Genomic DNA, 16836 nt, shown 5'->3' with positions numbered 1-16836 from the left:
GCTGAATAGAGCAGGGGCCTCTTAGGCATTGCACAGATCAACCACAGCAACAGCAGGTGCTGAGTATCCACCCTTACCTTTCCCTGACGGACTGAAGTCATCACCTTTATAAGGAAGGAAGGAACACTGCTCACACCAGTCTGTTCTGAGCCCTCCACTCTACTGTGTTGATTTGTGCTGACAACCTCCACGATAGTTAGGGCTTGATAATGTGTTTTGCTATCTGGTAAATCAGTCTGTCTTTGTTGATCTTTTTCAAAATCTCGGCTATTTATTTTTGCCAGTCCTTCATCATTCAACAGTGTTTGCTAAGCCTCATTCCTACACCAGGCAGTGTTAAGGTAAAGTACTGAACGAGATACGTGATGCCCCTGTATTAGTTGCCTGGGTTGCTGTAACAAAGAACCACAGACCGGGGGGCTTAAAACAGCAGCAAATTTACTGTCTCACAGTTCTGGAGGCCAGAAATCCAAGATCAAGGCGTGGGCAGGGCCATCTTCCCTTGCTTTTCCCAGCTTCGGGTAGCCCAGGCATTCCTTGGCTTGTGGCAGTGTCACTCCCATCTCTGCCTCCATTGTCACATGGCTGTCTTCCCTGTGTGCCTTCACATGACATTCTCCTCTCTGCGTGTGTCTGCCTGTGTCCCTTTTCTTCTTATAAGCACACCAGTCACATTGGATTAAGGGCCCACCCCACAGCAGTACGATCCCATCTTAATTTACATCTTCATTGCATCTGCAAAGACCCTATTTCCAAATAAGATTGCAAGGTATCCCGGGTTAGGACAGCAATTTTTTTTTCTGGGGCACACAATTCAACCCACAATGCCCGTGGAGGTTGAATTTTTGCAGTGGACAACAGAAGACACCCACGCAGGCACACACATAAGGCAATTTCAGTGATAAGCACTAAGAAGGAAGGAAACCAGGCGTGGGGCAGGGACAGTTGATGTGTGGGGGCTGCAGGGTATTCCAGCCACAGAGGTCAGGAAGATCTTACTGTAGTCACTGAGGGGAGGGGGAGGGGAGGGGCAGGGGAGGGGAGGGGAGGGGGAGGGGAGGGGAGGGGAGGGGAGGGGAGGGGGAGGGGAGGGGGAGGGGAGGGGAGGGGGAGGAAGTAGCCAGGCCAACCCTTGGTGTATTAGTCTATTCTCACACTGCTATAAAGAAATGCCTGAGACTGGGTAATTTATAAAGAAAAGAGATTTAATTGGCTCATGGATCTGTATAGGCTATACAGGAAGCAAGGCAGCATCTGCTTCTTGGGAGGCCTCGGGGAGCTTCTACTCATGGCAGAAGGCAAAGAGGAAACAGGCAACTTACATGGCAGGAGCAGGATCAAGAGGGTGGGGTGGGTGCCACGCACTTTTAAACAATCAGATCTTGTGACAACTCACTGTTGCAACGACAACCCCAAGGGGGACAGTGCTGACCATTCATGAGAAACCGCCACTGTGGCCCAGTCACCTCCCACAGGGCCTCATCTGCAGCACTGGGGATCACATTTCAACATGAGTTTGGGTGGGGACATAGATCCAAACCATATCACCTGGGGGAGGGAGGGCAGGCAGGTGGGTGGTGGGTGTGAAGATTCTGAGCAGGAACGAGTCAGGCTGCTGAATGCAGTGAGCCCAGGAAATGGTGGGAGATGAGGGTGGAGAAAGAGGCAGGGCAGAGGACCAGGGCTGTGTGGGCCTCAAGCAAGTCACTATGTGGGGAGCAGGGGAAGAGCCAAGAGACTAGTTAAAAGGCTGCCAAGCAGACCAGAAAAGCACATGGGGCAGTGGCTGCACTCTTGATGTAGCAGTGATAATGGGGGACTCGGTGGGATTCACCATCTGTTTTGGGGTGGTCAGGACTGGCTGGTAGGTTGGATGAGGCTGAGGAAGGAAGGGGAGTCAGAATGACTCACAGGCTTTTATTACGAGCAGTTGCCTGGATGGTGCTGCCATTAGCCAAAATGGGAGAATGAAGGTAAGAATAAGTTTGGATGTGGGGGGAGTCCAGCGATACTGTACAATCAGCCTGTTGCATTTTAGACAAGGCTCTTGTTGGAATTTAATTGGATTTACTCATGGATACTTGCACTTCTAGATTAACTGGAGAGGAACTGCCATCTCTGTAGTGTTGATGTTCCCATTCCAAGAACATGGTATGCCTTTCCACAGATGTGGGCTTCAGTCAAGTTCTATAGCTTTCTTCTTTTAGGCCTTACACACTTTGTTTATTCCCAGAAACTGTGGGGGGGTGGTATCTGCTTTTCCCATTACAGACTAATTGAATAATGATGGCATTACAGGAAGGCTATTGATTTTTATCTGTCGATGTTGAAAAGCGGCCAATAACTCCCTGTCTAGTGAACCACCAAGCAGCTTGTCACCCAGCTCCCGGAGGTGTCAACATTTTCCCATTCTTATTTCACCTACTCCCCGTCCCCACTGTGTGTGTGCATGCATGTGTCCGTCTGTCTCCTGGCACACGCCAAACAGATCCCAGACAAGGGATCACTTCAGTCGCAGACGCTCATTTCATGCACAGATGGGCATTTCCCGCACAGATGCTTCAGGATCTAGCTCTCGGCTTTCCGGAGTGTATGATCCTATCTTCCGCACTCAAAATACTTTAAGAGTGTTCAGGAGAAGAGAAGGCAGGCACAAGATGGAGCGCTCCCCCAGGAGGGCCCAGGAGAGCGGAGGTGATGGAACTGGAGTCTCAAGGTGCTCCTCTGAAGCTCACACACTGTTTTGTTTTGTTTTGTTTTTTAATAGGAGCACCCCTCAAGTCTTTGTTCCGGGTGTATTTTCTCTTTTACGCCAAAATTGAGAAGCTCTCAGCAACTTAATTTTCCTGACAGTAAACTGAGCCTGAAACCTAAAAGGAGAAGATGCTGCCCAAGTCAGACACACTCAAAGGCCCTAGAAGTCTGGGGCTATTCATATGCAGTCACGTTTCATCGTATTTTCTCATTGCCTGTATATAGTCTGAACGTAACTTGCTTTATGTTTTAAGGGTGAGCTCCAAATACCACTTCTGCAGTTGGCTGAATCACTGCCGCCCAGGCTGGGCAAAGGCCTTTGCCAGTTTTAGCAGGATGGGCAGTCTGGAGCCCATACTGTGCCTTCTGTGAATTAGAAGGAAGCGCCCCCACTCCACAGAGGACACACAGAGCCACAGCCTGGAAAGCAAGGTGGTACGGGGCAATGGAGGGGCGCTCCTGGCCAGGAATCCCCGGACTCCCCGGGGTCTTTGGAATTGTCAATATTTTCAACATCCTCATGGAAATCATCTCTCATCTATCTTCCCCTGTCAATAAGAGTCCAATTCTGTCGCTTCTGGTTAAAATCAGTGTATGCCACCAGACAGAATCTCTCAGGCCTCACCCAAAAATGCCATTTATGTGGTCTGCCTGGAGGGCGTGGCAGATACCCTTTGAAATGAAAACACAAGCTTCTGTCTGTCCCCTCTGGAGACATAAGATTCCATCACGGAATTCCATTCCTGCAGCTCACTGCTGGCCCTCCCGTTTCCCACCCAGCTGTGGTTCTGAGCTAGCCACCCACCACCAGGTGGTCCAGGTGAAAAGAGAGGTAGCTCCCCTACCCAGAAGGGCCTTGTTACAAGGGCCTGGCTCAGGCCTGGGCAGCTCCAGCCTTAGTTTTCCAAGATTCCTTTCTTTATTCACATCATTTAAATAAAAAACAAACAATCTCCATTGTTGAAACAGATTGTGACAGCCAGAGTCACTGTTCTGCCCTGGAGCACGTGGACTGTCACTGCCTATGACAGCCTTCTAATCACTCGTCTCTGCCCAGCCGGTTCCACCTGACCTCAGCTTTGCTGAATCAGCAGGAGCTACAGAGAACGGTCTCCTCCTCTTAAAGAGAATGTCTCCAGTAGACAATATTTATCAGTCATTGATAAGATTCATGGTAAAGCGGGCTTCATGCAACATATAAAACAGACAGTTTAAACAGATAAAGAAGACCACACATTTCCAGACACACAAGCTCCCGGCTCCCTAGCCAAATGACAGTCCAGGTTACTTTAAAGAAAAAAAAAAGCTATGCAAGAATGAAAGTTATGTTTTTAAGAATGTCATGGCCCTCAAACTACGAAGCTACTACAATAAAACATCGGGAAAAACCGCCAGGACATTGACCTGGGCAAAAATATCTTGATTAATACCCCGCAAGCACAGGCAACCAAAGCAAAAATGAACAAATGAGATCACATTAAGCTAAAAAGCTTTTGCACAGCAGAGGAAACAATCAACAAAGTGAAGAGACAGCCCACAGAATGGGGGGAAATATTTGCAAACTACTCATCTGATGAGGGACTAATAACCAGAATATATAAGGCGCTCAAACAATTCTACAGGGAAAAAAAAAAATCTAATAATCCGATCCAAAAAATAAGCAAAATATTTGAATGCACATTTCTCAAAAGAAGATATACAAATGGCAAACAGGCATATGAAAAGGTGCCCAACATCACTGATCAGAAAAAGGCAAATCAAAACTACAGTGAGAGAGCATCTTACCCCAGTTAGAACGGCTTATATCCAAAAGTCAGGCAGTAACAAATGCTGGCGAGGATGTGGAGAAAAGGAAACCCTTGTACACAGTTGGTGGGAATGTAAATTAGTACAACCACTATATATGTTATATACTCTATATATATGTTATGTACTATATATATGTTCTATATGTTATGTTCTATATGTTCTATATGAGTATAACCACTATAGAGAACATTTTGGAGGTTCCTCAAAAAACTAAAAGTAGAGCTACCATATGATCCAGCAATCCCATGGCGGGGTGTATACCCAAAAGAAAGGAAATCAGCATGTTGAAGAGATATCTGCACTTCCATGTTAGCTGCAGCACTGCTCACAATAGCCAAGATTTGGAAGCAACTTCAGTGTCCATCAACAGATGAATGGATAAAGAAAATGTGGTACATATACACAGTGGAGTACTATTTATCCATAAAAAAGAATGAGATCCTGTTATTTGCAACAACATGGATCGAAGGAGGTCATTATGTTAAGTGAAACAAGCCAACCAGCCAGGCGCAGTTGCTCACACCTGTAATCCCAGCACTTTGGGAGGCCGAAGTGGGTGGATCACCTGAGGTCAGGAGTTCGAGACCAACCTGGACAACATGGTGAAACCCGTGTCTACTAAAAATACAAAAATTAGCCAGGTATGGTGGTGGGTGCCTGTAATCCCAGCCACTTGGGAGGTTGAACCCAGAAGGTGGAGGTTGCAGTGAGCTGAGATCGCACCGCTGCACTACAGCCTGTGTGACAGAGCAAGACTGTGTCTCAAAAAAAAAAAAAAAAAAAAAGAAAAGAAGCCAGGCACAGAAAGACAAATATTGCATATTCTCACTTATTTGTGGGGTCCAAAAATCAAAATTGAATTCATGGACATAGAGAGTAGAAGGATGGTTACCAGAGGCTAGGAAGGGTAGTGGGGGGTTAGGGAGAAGGTGGGGATGGTTAATGATTACAAAAAAAAAAAATAGAATGAATAAGAACTGGTATTTGATAGCACAACATAGTGACTATATAATTTAACTGTACATTTTAAAATAACTAAAAGAGTATAATTGGATTGTTTGTAACACGAAAGATGAATGTTTGAAGGAATGGATACCCCATTTTCCATGATGTGGTTATTACATATTACACGCCTGTATCAAAATATCTCATGTATCCCATAAATACATATACCTACTATGTACCCACAAAAAACAAAAATTGTAAAAAGTCATGGCTCTTAACAAGCATCAGCTAAACCGGCCATGGAATCAGCACAGTCCATGATATTTTAATCAATACCTTGGCATTCCCAGAGTCAGCTTCAATTGCTTTTTATAAGTTTTTGCTGGTTGTAGGAAAGGGTAGACTCAAGGAGAGATAATCTCATGTATTTTCATTAATTCATAAGCATCCCATAAAAAATGCAGAGCATCAGATTTCTAGGTTTAGCTAAGACCTCAAAGCCATTTTCGACTTTGCCTTGCCAGATCACATCTCCTAAGATTAAAATTTCTGAGTGGTTTATAATTTTAGGTGTGTAAAGTAGTGATGGTGAGGGTGACATGTTTAGTTTTAAAACTTTTTTTTTAAGATATATGGAATCTCAGAGTAGGAAAGACAACATAGATTGTCGTTCATTTGTTTTCAGATTAAGATATTGGGGCCGGGAGGGAATAACTAAATTTCCCCAATGGAAAGAAGAGCCCAAGGGGCCAGGGCTAGGATTCAGGTCTCCTCCCTCCCAAGCCAGTACGAGATCCCGGTACTCAAAGCTGGTTGTGGACCAGCATCACCTGGGAGCTTGTTAGAACGACAGGCTCTCAAGGCCTACCCCAGAGCCAAGGAGGCAGGACCTGATTTGCTACAAGATCTCCAGGTGAGGTGAACAAGCAAGTTTTGGAAGCACTGCTGTCCCGGGCTTGTTGACTTAGGGTGAGGAGAGGAGGTGTTCTCGGCCAATCTCCTTAAGGTTCGTCCCTCACCTGGTCACAACGCACTCACCACTTTCTCCTGCAAATGTGTGTCCCAGGCTCCAGAGGCGTTCTCTCTCTCCCCGTCCTTAGAATCACTCAGACTGCGCAGTTAAGCTAGGCAATCTCCATCTGTGATAGACCCAAAGCCTCTCCTGGCCTGGCACATGCTCCCTCTCTGAAAGCAAAAGTATTGACTTTGCAGCTGAAAAAGAGACTGGGGCTCGGGACAGGAGAGGCAGGCGCCCAGGGCTGGGATCTGGCTGTCCCGTTGCCCAAGGCTGTCTTGCAAGCCTCAGTTTTACCCACCGTGAGTAGCCACCTAGTTTCCTGTCCTCAGTGCAGAGAGGTGGGAAAGGAAAAGGTGAAGAGTTTGGAGGTGGTATCACTGGAACATTCTATGTTCAGAGCTGAGGAAAGGGAAGGAAGTAGTTTGCCTCTTCCGGGTTACTCCCACCAGGCAGTAACAAGTCAATGCAGGACCACCCCTCGCCTTCACATTCACAGACAGGCAGCAGCAGCAGGGGTGAGAAACTGCATGGGAACCCATGCTCACCTTAAATTTGACCATTTTGCTACATCTTGCTGGGGGTCTGGAGCAGCCCGGTCCTGCGCTGGGTCTGAGCAGCAGCCGCTAACAACCTGCCCTCTCCTGCAACCCAAGTCCCACACCAACGCCGAAGCCAGGAGAGCATTTAGAGCCAGAGTTCTGCTCAGGGAGACCACAACCTACTTCGAAGGACCCTGGGGACATGCGCCTTCATTTCCTAGCAGCTGTGATGAAGGAGCAGGGATGTGGGGCGAGGCCCTGTTCTCAGGGGGTGCATAGGCTCACTGGAAACACACAACTCCATCTGAGATGGAAGGCTGGCTTGGGGCACGCCGGACACGGGCTCCACCAGCCCCAGCCTTGGGGAGAAGGAGGCATGAGAGAGTGGGCAGAGATGCAGGCTGCAGAAATACAACCAGGTGCCCGAGAGCCCCATGTCCTCAAAAACCTGCCTTAGAATGAAGCTCAGACCTTCGCACTGGAGCTGTGGAACTTGCTCCCTGGGCCTGGGGCACAAGCACAAGCTGCCCGTCTGGCTCTGTGACTGACAGGCTCCCAGTGAATCCGCTGCTCCGAGTCACATTTTCAACCAGGAGGCTTTACAAGCAGTGGCAGCCTGCCAGCCTCGCAGGCCAAGGGCACAGGCGGCACAGCCCACAGGACCTGGCTGGGGCATCTAGCCTCCTGGCACAGCACCAGACTCACGCTCCGAGCCCAGCTCCTGCCTAGTGCCCCCTAGGGCAAGGCACAGTTCCGTCCACCAACTTGGCAGAGCCTCCCAGGCCCCCCAGAAAAGCCCACAGGGGCAGGAAGACACGCTCTGCAGGAGCCCCAGTACCCTCCCGCAGACACTTCTCCAGCTCAAACCCAGGGGCGCCTTGGAGCCGACCCAGTCCAACACTCTGAGTTTGCCAGGTCTCATGTTCCTTGAGAAGCCTGGGGCCTTGTAGCATCCTCTGCACTGGGGCACACTTTCCTCAGCACCTTGGGGCCGCATCAGCCTCTGCTCCCAGTGCTGGGAACATGTGTGTGGAGGCTCAGCTCTGCCTCCAGGAGCGTGGGCTTCAAGCCCACATGCTTCTCCCCGAGATCAAGCTTTGCCTTTGTAGTGCCACACCCTCTGCTCAGAAAGGGGCTGGCAGTTTCCCCAAGCGGGAACCTCCTCGATCAAAAGTGTATGTCAGATGAAAACCAAGATAAGCCAGAGACAACAGGACAAAGGGAGTCTTTTTCCATATATATACACACACACACATATACACACACACACACATATATACACACACATATATATATATATTCATTTTTTTCCCCTAAGAATGAGATTTTACTGAACATATTATTCTCTGGAGACTTCCACTGGAGATGGAGCCTCGGGCAAGTTCTTAAGCCTCTCTGTGCCTCAGTTTCCCCAAGTGTAAAATGGAGATTACTAGTACTTGCCTTAAGGATGAAGTTAATATATGTTAGCCACTTGGATCAGCACCTGGTAGGTGGTACACACTCCATAAATGTCAGCTATTATGATCAAGTTGAACCAAAGTTTATTTAACCAGTTAAAAACTCAAAACAGCTTGCAATAAACATCCTTGAAGCAAAATGGGCTAGTGATCTGGGAATATTTCCTGAGAGAAACTCCTGCATGTAGAAGAGCGGATTAAGCACTTGCATACTGTTCAAGGTTTTCATTCACTTGTGTAAATTTTCCTCCAGAAAGAAAGAACAACTTACATTCACATGAACAGTGCCAGAAGGCTCCTGCCCGTGAGATCTTAAAAAGAAGCAGTGCCCTGAACTGGGCTGTTTCGTATGGACCTTGAGGGTGGACCCACTCTGCCCACTGACAGCCTCCTGTCCACAGTGTGTGGTTGATGGCACCGCAGTTCTGGGGGCTTTAAGTGTCACGTACACCCTCCCAGCCCAATTTGGTTTTCACCTCCAGGAGAGCTGGCCACGACACCAGTAAGCCCTGCCCAGAAATGCTAAAGAGACTCTGATCAAATTTCCAAGTCTGAGCCTGAGCCAGTTTACCCACGGCTTTAAGGACAATTCAAGTGGAAAGAAAACAATATATTCCCCATCCTCAGTGGCAAGGCCAAAGGAGCCCAGCAACAGAAACTGAGCAGCCAAAAAGCACAAAGGGGACGCTGAGCACCCCAGGAACTCTCGAGAACAGAGACACAGGCTGGGACAGGTGCCCAGGGCAGGTTTGCCGGAGTATCTGCAGGGTCTGGGGCCAGGGTACTCGTGAGTACTGCATCCTGTATGCCAAACTTTTAAGTTTTAAATCAAGCTGACAAAGTAAAACAGTTAAATAAAATAGGTTCTATCCTCCTACCTCGAAAAGTAGACTGCCATGAATACCTGGAAGGCCAGGTTCATGATGGGGCCAGTGGGGAGGGCGGCCCCAGCCTAGCCACCTTCTCTTCCCCCAACCTGGGCTTCATGCCCCCTTGCAGGGAGCCTCGTGCATACACACATGGAGTCCCAGCTAGTGTGTGTCCAGTTCCACCTGTGACACACCCTTGCCACCCCAACGCCCGGGCCTGGGGTGGACACACAGCTGCACAGTCTGCCTGAGGCCCTGGGAGGGGTCTGCACAGGCTGTACTATGTGCTTAGCACACTCCAGCAGCAGGAGTGTCATCCAGAAAGGGGAACGCAGAGAACGCTCGGCCCACTCTTGCCCGGGGCTAGAGGCAGTGCCGTCAAAGGGTCCAGACTTTGTCCTCCCGAGCTCACCAGCAGAGAGATCCCTGTTCTTCCAGGCTGTGGTCGACCCTTCCCAAGTGGTCATTTTGCTTTTAAAAATGTGTCTTGGCCAATGTCTCAGAATCAGTTCAAGCCACCATTTCTGCTGTTGGCCACACTGAAATCTGCCAAGTAAATTTTGAACTTGCATAGCATGGTAATTATAGTTATATTCTGAAATCCCTAGGAGAGTAAATTTCAAATGTTCTCACTACAAAAAATAAGTGGTCAGGTGCGGTGGCTCATGTCTGTAATCCCAGAACTTTGGGAGGCTGAGGCGGGCAGATCACTTGAAGTTGGGAGTTTGAGACCAGCCTGACCAACATAGCAAAACCCCATCTCTATTAAAAACACAAAAATTAGCCGGGTGTGATGGCCCCTGCCTGTAGTCCCAGCTACTCAGGAGGCTGAGGCAGGAGAATTGCTTGAACCTGGGAGGCGGACGTTGCAGTGAGCCCAGATCACGCCACTGTACTCCAGCCCGGGCGAGAGAGCGCGACTCCATCTCAAAAAAGATAAATAAACAAATAAGTATTTGAGGTGATGACTACATTAATCATCTTGATTTAATCATTCCACATTGTACACATATATGATCACTTTGTACCCCATAATATATAATAATTATAATTTGTTGGCCCAGCACAGTGGCTCACGCCTGTAATCCCAGCACTTTGGGAGGCTGAAGTGGGTGGATCACTTGAGGTCAGGAGTTCGATACCAGCCTGGCCAACATGGTGAAACGCCATCTCTACTAAAAATACAAAAATTAGCTGGGCATGGTAGTACACGCCTATAGTCCCAGCTACTCGGGAGGCTGAGGCCAGAGAATCGCTTGAACCTGAGAGAAAGAAGTTGCAGTGAACCAAGATTATGCCACTGCACTCCCACCTGGGTGACAGAGCAAGACTCCATCTCAAAAAACAATACTAATTATAATTTGTCGATTTATAATAAAATTTAAAAATTAAACTTATATATCTAAATACAAATAAGGAAAAAAAAAAAAAGCCAACCCAACAAATTAGAATCTTGCCTGGCATTAAACAAACTAAATTTTAGGAGATTCATGTTTTTATAAAAAATATAGGGACAAGTGAAATAAAATTGGCAATATATTGATAACAGTCAATGCCGAACAACACGTAGACAGGGGATTCATTTTTCCCTCTACTTTTGTGTTTGAACATTTTCACAATTAAAGGTTAAAAGCCAAGGTTTTAAGCCACAGCCAAAACAAGAGCCTGGTAAGATCTGAAATCATGATCTTACAGGTAAGCTACAAAAACCATGGGGAAGGCCGGGCGCCCTGGCTCATGCCTGTAATCCCAGCACTTTGGGAGGCTGAGGTGGGTGGATCATTTGAGGCCAGGAGTTTCAGACCAGCCTGGCCAACATGGTGAAACCCCTTCTCTACTCAAAGTACAAATATTAGCCGGGTGTGGTGGCACACACCTGTAGTCCCAGCTACTTAGGAGGCTGAGGCAGGAGAATCACTTGAACCCGGGAGGCAGGGGTTGCAATGAGCCGAGATTCTGCCATTGTACTCCAGCCTGGGCAACAGAGCGAGACTCTGTTTCAAAAAACAAAAACAAACAAACAAACAAACAAACAAACAAAAAACCCAGGGAGAAGCACACACCATCCCAGTTTGCATTTTGTAAATACTATGCTGAGACAGCCTCCAGCTAGGAGAGGAGGCAAACCAGTCCTGGAGGCAGACAGACCACCGTGACCCTGGGTCCTGCTCTAGTTTCCCATGTCAGGGGCCCTGGAACCCTGGCCTGGTCCTACCTGTGGTTCCAACTTTGTCCAGGAGCATTTATAAAATGGTGACTCATTTGATTCTCTGTGGTCCTCTGTAGCAGATCAAAATTCCAATCTGTGACCAAATAAATCTGGCCATAAAGTCTGGGAAAGTGATCTAGGCAACAACAGTTCAGACTGAGTCCTGCTCCGCCCTGGGGCCATCTCACCAATTCAAACAAAGCTAAACAGAGATGTGGCCTCTGCACAAACAGCAGCTGGGAGAACCTGGGGGCCTGATGTTTACACAGAACCTTCCCCCCCACCCCTAGAAGCTCAAAGTAATTCAGGGACACACATTAATTAACTTAATTAAATCTCTCAAGCTTCCTGCCCCATCCCTCCCTCCCTCCCTGCTGCCTGTTCACAGCAAAGCCAGGCTGGGCCGCAGGAGGCAGGACCTCACTCACACACAGCCCCGACCGTAAACACAGGGACACCCTCAGGCCCCGTTCCTGGGGGCTGCTGGAGAACCTTGAACTTTGGAACACTGTCGTTTACTCTGAAAATAGACAAAATCCATTAACAATAAGCACTTTTCCCTAAGTTTACAAGAGACAGAGACAGGAATAGGTTTTTGTCCCATGCGCAAATAAGGGAACATCTGTTTGCTAATTGTGGATTATTAGCCAGGGAAGCTGGTACCGGCTACGGGGCTTCCCACCTGTGCTGAGAAGGCCAACTACCCTCCAGTCAGGTTCCTGAGACTTCATAAAATCCTTTTAAATCAATGCCAATACATTTGGCTTTTCTGCCTCTGGAATTTCTGCTCCCACTGATCTACATAAAAGACAGATTCACAACCTAATTCTTTTAGAAGCAGGAATTTGGAATAATTCCTTCCACAATCCTGCTAGCAGGCCAGATGGCCTAGTGTGAAGAGTTCACTTTAGCACAGGACAGGTGAGGACAGGTTCAGATGGGAGGAGTCCAGCAATCAACGAATCATGGACCATCAGTTTGTCCTAAAAATCACAGTCCAGTTCAAGCCCGTCTCCAGGCCTTGCCTGAAAATAATAAGGAACCACGCAGCCCCTTCGGTGAGAGGTACTTTTCCTGTTAGGATCCTTCAGGAATAAAATGTGCTATGAAGGGGCAGTGCCTGTGGTCATCAGGCCCACTCCCCTCATCTCTTCTCGCCCCTAGGAAAGCAGCTGTGTGCATCCGCAGCAGAGCAGGACAGAAGTCAGAATGACTCGGGGTACGGGAAAGACCATTACCCAGCAAGCAATTACCCACAACTTCAGCCTCAGCCTCTCATTACTAACTGGGAGGGACCCCTCACAGGAAAACCACAGCTGAAAAGAAAAGGAAGCTACCCCCAACCCTGAACCTCAAGGAAAGGGTGAAAGGTCAAGATTAGACCACGAGCTACGCCAGCTGTCACTAGTGTACTGTCCCATACAAAAGTAGAGATTGCAGCCTTCTTGTAAAAATTCATCTTCTCGGGTCAGGCGTGGTGGCTCATGCCTGTAATCCTAGCACTTTGGGAGGCCAAAGTAGTTGGATCACCTAACTTCAGGAGTTAGAAACCAGCCTGGCCAGCATGGCAAAATCCTGTCTCTACTAAAAACACAAAAATTAGCCGGGCATGGTGGCGTGTGCCTGTAATCCTAGCTACTGGGGAGGTTGAGGCAGGAGAATCACTTGAACCCGGGCGGGGGTGGGGGTGTTGCAATGACTCAAGATCCCACCACTTCACTCCAGCCTGGGCAACAAGAGTGAAACTCCGTCTCAAAAAAAAAAGAAAAAAAAAAGAAAAAAAAATCACTTTCTCCAAGAAAGGAAAGTAAAACAGCTAGCTAGCCCTTTGGAATACAGATGGGAATTTCAAGTTCAGAGCCATTTTATCCAATAGTGATACATTTAGGATATGTTGAAAGTTTGAAACAACTTTCTAGTAACAGAAGGCTCTCTCCTACAAACCCTCTCTGGACCAGCAAAGCCACCAAATGCTACAGCTGCTTTTTAAAAATAGTTTCATTTCACTTAAATAAAACAGACTTTAAAAAATTAAGGGCCGGGTGCGGTGGCTCACGCCTGTAATCCCAGCGCTTTGGGAGGCCGAGGCGGGCGGATCACAAGGTCGGGAGATCGAGACCACGGTGAAACCCCGTCTCTACTAAAAATACAAAAAATTAGCCGGGCGCGGTTGTGGGCGCCTGTAGTCCCAGCTACTCGGGAGGCTGAGGCAGGAGAATGGCGTGAACCCGGGAGGCGGAGCTTGCAGTGAGCCGAGATCGCGCCACTGCACTCCAGCCTGGGCGACAGAGCGAGACTCCGTCTCAAAAAAAAAAAAAAAAAAAAAAAAAATTAAGTTTTCAGCCCAGACACAGTAAGTAGTTCATGCCTGTAATCCCAAAACTTTGGGAGACCGAGGCGGGAAGATCACCTGAACCCAGGAGTTCAAGACCAGCATGGACAACATAGTGAGACGCCATTAAAAAAAGAAAGAAAGAAAAGAAAGAAAGAGAAAGAAAAAAATCAGCCAGGCATGGTGGCACGTGCCTGTAGTTCCAGCTACACAGCAGGCTGAGGCGGGAAGATTGCTTGAGCCTGGGAAGTTGAGGCTGCAGTGGGCTGTGATTGTGCCATTGCATGCCAGCCTAGGCAAAAGAAGAAGCCTCTGTTTCAAAAAGAAAAGATTTTTTTAAGTTTTTTCTACTGAAAAATGAATGCTAGGTTAAATGACAAATGTGGACTGCACATGAGTTGAAGACGAGCCAATTCCTTTCTTACATTCTCTGTTCTAAAATCTGGTATACTGTAATCACCAACGTGATGTAAATCTCAGCCCAAACTCCAGCTCCTAATGGAAAATATGCACTACATTGCTGTCATTAATCATTTTTAAATCTTCACTTTTGAAAAAATAAAATTTTTCTAAGCTGCTTCAAATAATTCTTGAATGTGTATGAACCTGACTTAATGTTGCTGTAATCCAACTGAAGGACATTTTTTTTTTTTTTTTTGACGCGGAGTCTTGCTCTGTGCCCCAGGCTGGAGTGCAGTGGCGCGATCTCGGCTCACTGCAAGCTCCGCCTCCCGGGTTCACGCCATTCTCCTGCCTCAGCCTCCCGAGTAGCTGGGACTACAGGCGCCCGCCACCTCGCCCGGCTAATTTTCTTGTAATTTTTAGTAGAGACGGGGTTTCACCGTGTTAGCCAGGATGGTCTCGATCTCCTGACCTCATGATCCGCCCGTCTCGGCCTCCCAAAGTGCTGGGATTACAGGCTTGAGCCACCGTGCCCGGCCAGGACATTTTAATCTATTTGATGAAACAGTAGTTTTGTACCGTGAAATTAATCTTTTGCTTCTGATAAATGTGGTATGAAGTAGACATCTAAAATGGAATGAAAATTTCTGTGGTTTTCTTTTAAGGCCATACCAAATGACCAAACTTAGACTCTTCGGGACAGCACACATTGGAATAACCTGAAAATAACTTAATCTACAATTCGCTGCCCACTTTTGATGCTGAGAATACTGGAGACATTGGTTCAGTAATCAAGTGACTGAGAACAAACTGGATAAATGCATGTTAATTAAATGATTAGGGAATCAGAAATAGGAGAGTCCTTCCAAGACTACATCTAAACTAGAGTCGACACACGCAAATGTGAAAACAAGGTTAGAGGCATCTAATCTATGAAGCATCCTACAAGTGACTGCCTGCTGCATTTGCCGACCACCTCAAGCACAAGTGACCCTGGGCTGCACCTTGTTTAGCTAGGAATACCGGGAAGCTGTTACAGCTGGACGCCTACTGGTGGGAGCCTACTCTCCGGTGTCCACATTTACAAGTCTAACAATCAGACCTGGTTTCACGTGCTTTGCTGCTACCCAGGCTTTCCTTATAATGGTGAGCACAAAACAAGGGATCCAGGTTACTGATACCAGGAAGCCATGTATTGAATGACATTACAGAAACAGCCACATAAAAGTCAGGTGGATGATGTCACCTTGGCAAGCAACTTTCTTAGCCTCTTCGGGCCTCAGTTTGCTCATCTGCAAAATGGGGATAATAATAACTCTTTAGTAGAATTGTCAGAATGAAGTGAGATAATGTCCTAAAGCCCATAGCACAGTGCCAGTTTCAAGGCTTCTGAAGTCCATAGGTGAAATTCGCTGGCTTGGCAGGATCTAAGACAGCATAAAGGTAGGGTCATGGTATATTTGCTTACAAGTTCTATAAATTGCACTACGGATGCTTCTTGACCAAGTATTCACGTGAGACAAAGGTGCCATCAGCAGTTTCTCCAGAACCTTTTTGGGGCTTTGGTCCCCATCCCCTCCAGGAGTGGAGCCGCCAACACAAACCAAAGGGCAATCACTGGTTTCATCGACAGGTGCAAAAGAAAAGGCGCCTGGCACAGGGTCAGGCCGGCTCCTCAGTCAACCCCAGGGGATCCTCATGAATACGCAAAGCGCCCCAGCCGGCTCTCCAGCAAACACATCCTCCGGCCGCGCGGGCCGGAGATCCCCGTGGAGGGGAGGCCAGCCTCCGTGCACCACCCGCCCAGCCCGAGCGCTCTCTAGAGTCCCCAGTGCCACTTCATTCAAAAGGCCACCCCTCTGCGCGCGACCCCTACGCCCCGGCAGTCCCCGCGCCGCCCGATTCCCTCGGGAAGTGGGGTACCCGTCTTCCCAAGGCTGGGCGAAGGCGGGCGCCCTCTCCTCCGGGCGTCGCTGCCCCCGGGCCGGACTCACCCAGCGTGGCCACTGTGCCGGCCTCGAACAGCAGGCAGTCGCCGCGGCCGCGCGCCTCCAGCAGCACGCTGCAGTCCCCCGCGGCCCCCAGGCGCCCCAGCAGCCGCAGCCCTTTGCTCAGGGCCATGAGGGGTCGGGCCCGCTGCGGGCGGAGGCCGGGGCCACGTCCCCCCGAGGGCGCGCTGCCCGCTACAGCTCCCCGCGCGCCCGCAACTTCCCAGAGTTTCACTTTGCGCCGCCGCTCCCGCCGCGCCAGGCTCCTCCCCGGCCTCCTCCCGGCCTCCTCCCCTTCCTCCTCCTCCCCACACCCGCCTCCCCGGCCTGGGGCAGGTGAGGGCGCACCGCCGCCTCCCGCCGGCCCCGCGCTCCCCCCAGCGGCCAGGCAGCTGCGCGAGGCCGCGCCCCGGGGCCGAGGCTTCCCGTGGGCGGGCGTGGAGCGGAAGGGCCTCCCAGATGCCACGCATTCCTCGCCGCGGAGGAGGATGACCCGCGCGGGGCGCCCCCG

General features: G+C 48.9%; 1 protein-coding gene across 7 annotated transcripts in view; it reads right to left on the bottom strand.

Moving 5' to 3' along the window:
- Positions 1-16558, bottom strand: part of SYNJ2 (synaptojanin 2) — a 119255-nt gene extending 102697 nt beyond the window's left edge. For all 7 annotated transcript variants that reach the window (XR_006697685.3, XM_045391329.3, XM_045391327.3 and 4 more), the window contains exon 1: positions 16332-16558. Coding sequence is in view for 6 of the 7 variants with exons in the window: in XM_045391329.3 (XP_045247264.1) it covers positions 16332-16458 (127 nt within the window). In the remaining variant the exon portion in view is untranslated. The remainder of the gene's footprint in view (positions 1-16331) is intronic.
- Positions 16559-16836: the final 278 nt, after the last annotated feature.

The sequence above is a fragment of the Macaca fascicularis genome, chromosome 4, assembly GCF_037993035.2.
Source record: "Macaca fascicularis isolate 582-1 chromosome 4, T2T-MFA8v1.1".
Lineage (NCBI taxonomy): Eukaryota > Metazoa > Chordata > Mammalia > Primates > Cercopithecidae > Macaca > Macaca fascicularis.
The sequence above is the reverse complement of the archived record's forward strand: the minus strand, read 5'-3'. Positions and strand labels throughout refer to the sequence as shown.